This window comes from Musa acuminata, chromosome BXJ1-3 (assembly GCF_036884655.1).
Source record: "Musa acuminata AAA Group cultivar baxijiao chromosome BXJ1-3, Cavendish_Baxijiao_AAA, whole genome shotgun sequence".
Taxonomy (NCBI): domain Eukaryota; kingdom Viridiplantae; phylum Streptophyta; class Magnoliopsida; order Zingiberales; family Musaceae; genus Musa; species Musa acuminata.
Genome location: NC_088329.1, coordinates 44121081 through 44127387, shown reverse-complemented (window position 1 = coordinate 44127387; position 6307 = coordinate 44121081). Strand labels below are relative to the sequence as shown.

General features: G+C 38.0%; 1 protein-coding gene across 1 annotated transcript; it reads right to left on the bottom strand.

The window, feature by feature from the left end:
- Positions 1 to 2994: 2994 nt before the first annotated feature.
- On the bottom strand, positions 2995 to 5857 carry LOC103980108 (cysteine-rich receptor-like protein kinase 6). The gene is made up of 7 exons (XM_065151224.1): positions 5017 to 5857; positions 4660 to 4776; positions 4409 to 4542; positions 4118 to 4322; positions 3741 to 3978; positions 3523 to 3673; positions 2995 to 3403 (listed from the first exon to the last, which is right to left on the bottom strand). Exons 1-7 carry the CDS (start codon positions 5831 to 5833, stop codon positions 3119 to 3121), a joined length of 1947 nt encoding a protein of 648 aa, XP_065007296.1. The 5' UTR covers positions 5834 to 5857; the 3' UTR covers positions 2995 to 3118.
- Positions 5858 to 6307: the final 450 nt, after the last annotated feature.

Below are 6307 nucleotides of genomic sequence, written 5' to 3'. Positions count from 1 at the left end.
TGAGAGAAAAAAAGTGACTTACACTTGAATGAGTGATGGACTACCAAATATCAAGAGCATATATGTCCACAAGAATGGTCACAATTATATTTTGTAATCATACTATGTGTATCTTTATCTAATTGAGCATACTAATATACTTGAATTTCTTTCTTTTTTCTTATTTTCTAAGAAAAATAACTGGAAAAAAAAAAAAACAATCTCAACAAATGCAACTATATTTACTATCTCATTAGCAATATGTGAGAGTTGGGTGTTTATGAATGTTGGAGATTTAGATGTGAAGAGATTTGACTATTAAACAACCGGAAATCCTCATGACTTGTGTGTGGAATCGATCCTGTGGCTAAGTTGCACTTAATCAAAGTCAAGGGCACTTAATTTTGATGTGATGGTTCGATGGTTCATATAAGGTGGCCCTAATTTCCATCACATTTAATGCTGATCTATTGACCGGTTGATTTGCGAGTGCTAACACTTGAGACTTGTCAAACTTACCTCGGTATTTCAATAGAGTAAACAAATATGATATATACACTGATTTTATTGTCTATTTATATTTAAAGAGACTTTTGGAGCTTGTGAAGTCAAATCTGATACATTTTTTAGGTTGATTTTGCAATCAAGTGTAACATAATTTATTATTATGAGTAGAAGGCTATAAATTTTAGTCAACTCACCTCAATCTTTTGATATAGAAGACAAATATACCATTAAGTAGTATTTTCATTATTTTTTTAATTTTAAGATTATTTTAGATTTTTTAAAATCAAATTTGGATAGATTCACGCTCAAATCCTATAAAACTACGTAACAATCTTTAAAATAAAGAGTATATTTTTTCTCTTATTATCTTAAGGATGCTCCCTAGTAAATTCCGAAAAAAAAAAAAGCTCTCGGTAAAAAGTTAATTATGACTGACTTTCTAAGTAAATTATCTAAAAATTCTTTCATATAAAAGAAAAAAGAAGTAAATGTTGATGTTTCCGATGAACACATCAAGAAGATTTTCGGTGTTGAAAAGCATGGATATTCAATGATTACATATGGGATGAAAAAGGTGAATTGGCATGAAAGATCTCTACACCTTAATTTCCACCTTCTATGTGGAAAGAAGTTGCCTATGAGTTTATAAGGTTTGAACACTCATCCAAACTTCTATCATGTGACCAAGAAATTCTTGCATTTTGCTCGACACAACATATTTATCTCTTGCGGACTCTGATGCATGCATGCTAGTCAACGTGAATGAGAGTTGATAGATTAATATGTGAGACTTTGGCGTTTGATGAATATTAGATATTTAGATGTGAAGAGTTTAATCGTGATTTTCATTTGTTTTTCTATTTTTAGATGGTTTGAGATATTTTTATATCGAATTTGGATAGGTTCACACTCAAACCCTATAAAACCATAAGATAATCTTTAAAAAAAAAACATACTTTTTTCTCTTGTTGTCTTAAGGATGCTCCCAAGTAAACTCCCAAAAAAGAATGTTCTTAGGTAAAAAGCTAATTATGGCCGACTCTTTCAGTAAATAATCTAAAAGTATTTTCATATAAAAGAAAAAAAAATAATCATTGATGTTCCACGATGTGCACGTCAAGAAGATATGCGATGTTGAAATGTATGGACATTTCTCATGACATGATGAATGGTTGGATGTGGGATGGAAGAGGCGAATCTTCCATGAAAGGCCTCCACTCCTTGATTTCCTCTTTAATTTCCACGTGGTGTGAGGTTGGAAAGTAATAGTTACCTATAAGTGCATGAGGTCTGAACACTCATCCAAACTTGTATTGTGTGATCGAGAAAGTCTTGCATTTTGGTAAGGTGCAAGTCACCGTGAATGAGACACATTTTTGTCTCTCAGAGACTTCGATGCATTCAAGTCAATGTGAGAGAGTTGATTGATTAATATGTGAGACTTGGATATTTGATGAATGTTGGAGGTTTACATGTGAAGTGTTCAATCGTGAAAGAAAACAAATCAACTCATGTTAAAGGTGTAAGAGTTGAATGATTCATTAACATCGGAGATTTTGTTGGTCAATCAATCGAAATCACATTTGCTCAATTATTATAAATACAATTTTAATGTATTTATTAATAAGATAGTGTGAATACACATTTTCCTATCACGACAAGAGTAGTTGGGACTTTCACATGTCAAATATAATAAAAAAGAAAAAATATAGAATTAACCCTATTAACCAAAGTTGACCTATTAATCAGAGTTGACCAGTCAACGTCCTCTCCTCTGCATATGCTGCAATGAACACAGTGACCGAAGTATGACCGATCGGACTTGTTGCCAAATAATTTTGGTTGTATTTGGGCTCATTGGCTAGAGTAGTCAAACCTTAGGAATTAAGTTTCTCTTTAACTTTGGAATCTCGACCTTACACGACAAGTTATTCTTCATAAGTACATCTTCTTTTCCTTAGGTGGTTTCATAAGTGAAGAACTAACATGACTTGTTGTGACATGTGAAAGCGATGCATCGGACGCTTGTGGTAGATAAACTTTTCATGAGCTGTATCAGTGCAAACAACTCGTTGGAGCAGCTGTTATGTGTTGACCGAGTGTCATTATTTTTATGCTATATTGGGATTAATTACATATTATTCATTGTAGTTAATTATTATTAATATTTTAATTCATACAATTTAAAAAATTATATTGATAATCTTATAAGTACGAAAGTGAAATATCTATTTTAATCTATATAATTTGAAAAGTTATATTCGTATCCTTGTAGTTACGAAAGTAAAATATTTAGGTTCATTTATCATAATATCGTCGATTAAATAAAAAAAAATTAATATTTCAGTTGGTGATGATGGATGACGTCGATGATAGTAAACGATAATGTCTCTAGGGGCGTGATTAATTGTACATCGCTCAGCAACTACGATTTTGATTTTGATATCAAAATTGGTTGAGTTTGACTCTCAAAATTTAGAAACTAAAATTACTAGTTCGGAAGCCAAATTCAGATCCAATGGTATAACCTTGAAATTACATATTGCAATAATGTCACATATAACAAGGAAAATATTTATTACATTATCGTAGCCCTTGTGCTCGAAGAAGGATTAACATTGTCCTTCTATTTCTATCGTAATTCTGGTTCTGACAATGAAACTTGGTTTACTGACATTGTAGCAACCTTATCACCGTTCCCCATGTAAAATGCAGGTTGTGAAGGAGCTCGGAGAGAGACAGTTTCACTGTTGAGCATCACAACTACCGTCGACATAGTTGGCCTATCAGATGGATCTTCCTGAACACATAATAGCCCAATTTGCACGAATCTTAAAAGGTCGCTTCGTTGGTAGTGACCACCCAAGGCTGGATCGACTATCTCCAAGGCTGATCCGTCTTGCCATTTCTCCCATATCTGTGCAAAGGAAAAGATAACTTGAAACTCAACTCAAATGCATCACAAAAGTCGGAATTAGACTTCGATAGTAATGCAAAGCCAATCAATGTGATTTGTGACTCCAATTGGCTACTCACATAGCTTAGAAGGATCTCAGTAACTTCTGGATTATGGGAGCCATTGCTTTTTCTTCCTGTCAAAATCTCCAAAACCAGAACACCGAAGCTGAAGACGTCTGACTTGATCGAAAACTTGCCTTGCATCACGTACTCCGGAGCCATGTATCCACTGCAGTGGAATTAAGATTGGTTAGGTAACGCAAATAATAGGTACACCATTCGACCAGTCCACTCACAAGGTTCCCATGACTCGATTGGTGGTGCCTTGAGTCTGGTCAATGTCAAAAAGCTTCGCTAAGCCGAAATCTGAGATCTTGGGGTTCATATCTGCATCTAACAAGATGTTGCTGGCTTTTAAATCTCGATGTATGATCTTTAGTTGAGATTCCTCGTGCAGATAAAGCAGGCCTCTAGCGATTCCACAGATGATCTTGTATCGAATTCCCCAAGTCAGCTGTTTGCCTCTTACAGCATCTGCTCCATAAAATGGGAATCGAGGCAAAAACTTTTACTTCCAAACTTAATCATAAAGGTTTAGTTTTTCTTTCTTTTTTCTTTTTTTGAACTGCAGATATCAAAGTTGTAAAGAAAGCACATTAAGAGCGTGAATTACCAAACAGAAATTTGTCCAGGCTTGAATTAGGCACGTATTCATACACAATCATCGTCTCTTCCTCCAAGCAAACGCCCAGAAGTTTTACAAGATTCCTGTGCTGGAGCTTAGCAACCAAAAGCAGCTCGTTTTTAAGCTCTCCAAGTCCTTGCCCAGAGTTCAGCAGCCTCTTGACCGCTATCACTCGTCCGTCCGGCAGTAGTCCCTGCACAATACTTCACGGTTAAGCGGAAGAATGGAAACAAGAGGACACTGAATTGGAAATAGGAGGAGTATATGGTGCGGATGTACCTTGTAAACTGCACCGAAACCACCTTCTCCAAGTTTATTCGCTTCGGCGAAGTTGGCTGTTGCAACTCGAAGTGTAGGTAGACGAAATAGTAATGACTCAAACACTTGTGAGGCCTGCTCCGAGTCAGTTTGATCTATGACAAATTAAGCAGACGATTTCAAGAATGTCAATTACATATGGTTTTCCACAAGCACTAGCCGATTGCAACGAAGGAGACGGGACATCAGGAATAGATGAGTCAGTCACTCACAAGGTGATTTCACTGCCCGCTTCCTCGATCTCCTGTACCAAGTGCAAAATATGGAGATTAGCAGTATTGCGCTCACTGCGGATACCGAAATTGCTATAGTTGTTTTCTTCGTTTTTCCTGCACCATTGTGAATTGTATTAGCGGACACGACAAAAACCCTTTTATTACGATAGCCATTCTTTTGCAGCACGGGTTATTCGATTTGCCCTGTCTTGATCGATCGTGTGTTGAATGGTAGATTAGAGCAAGTGGTATACTTTCCTAGGCTCTTATAGAATGAATGAGTGTCGCCTATTTGCCATGGATCTATGTATTTAATTAATTAATTAATTAATTGTGCTAAGGGTGCATCTTTACCTTCTTTCCCGGTTGGACAGACGGCAGGATTGGGTGTTGGAGCTGTTGCATCCGTCAATGGTGAAAGGAGCGATATGATGGGGGTGCCGTCGTAGAAGGGGGTAACTTCGAACCTTATATTGCACCTCACTCCCTGATTCCTAGCTCCCTGTAGGCTCCGTGGGAGCCCCTGTAACACGCCTTTCAAGCACTGCCTGCAGTCACTCGTCGACATGTCCGGCGTGCATTGCGCCAGGCCATATATAGTTGGAACCGCCTGCGTCACGTTGAACGCTTGCCCGGTCGCGTACCTCTTCGTGGAGTTGTACGCCGCCCAATCAGCCGTGCTGTCGAGCAAGTCGTTCACCACCTTGTTGAACCGATCCGCTTCGTAGTTTACCTGGTTCAAATTTGGCAAGGCAGCCGTCGGGTCGTTGTCTAAGGTGCTGAGGAACTGCCGGTTGGAAAAGCGAAGGAGGCACTCATCTTCCCAAACCACGGCATCCTTGTTGTCGGCACAGAGCCGGAGGATCTGCACCGTGACGTTGCTAAGGCAGGAACCGCACGTGGTGAGGTTAGTATCGCCACGACAAAGGACGAGGCCTTGAACTTGGTTGGGTATTCGTCCGACGGTGTCGGTGAAGAAGCCAGGAGCGGAACCGTTGGAGACGAGGGAGGAGAGGAGAAGGTTGAGGTTGGACTCATACGTGCTGTTGGCAGTAAAGTTGCCGGCACTTGTGCTGCAAACTTGCCACATGAAGGCAACCGTCGGAGAGGGGACGAAGAGGAGGACGAGGTAGAGGAGCAGAAACTGGGTGGAGCTGATCGAAGGAATCATGGTGGTGGTACTCTTTGGCTAATTACCGCGTGCTGTAGGACTTATATCGTAGCATCAAATATGGAAACAGATATCTTCTTAAAGACGCGTAAAAGACAAGTCGCGATCTATTCTTAAGCATTTATTTTGTGCCCATTGTTATTTCATTGTTTCAGTGCGTCTTTTAGTTATAGTGAAATCATGAATGTTGACTCATGTTCTTTTGTCCGAGCACTACAGCGTCATCCATTTCACAATCTAGCTGTCACGAAGGGAAATGGAAATCAAGAAAGCTCCAACCAATCAAAAGCTTGGAAATGGAAAGCGACGCTTCTGCGTGTTCGATACTGCAGAGACACTACTTGTTGGACTATGACTGTATTTGTTGATTGGACTATAAATAAATAAATAAATATATATATATATATATATATATATATATATATATATATATATATATATATATATATATATATATATATATATATATATATA

Coding starts and splice junctions, on each gene's coding strand:
- LOC103980108 (XM_065151224.1), bottom strand. CDS start 5,833: ATGATTCCTTCGATCAGCTCCACCCAGTTTCTGCTCCTCTACCTCGTC. Junction 4,777..5,016: donor CTGTCCAACCGGGAAAGAAG/GTAAAGATGCAC, acceptor ACAATGGTGCAG/GAAAAACGAAGAAAACAACT. Junction 3,979..4,117: donor CCTGGACAAATTTCTGTTTG/GTAATTCACGCT, acceptor TTTATGGAGCAG/ATGCTGTAAGAGGCAAACAG.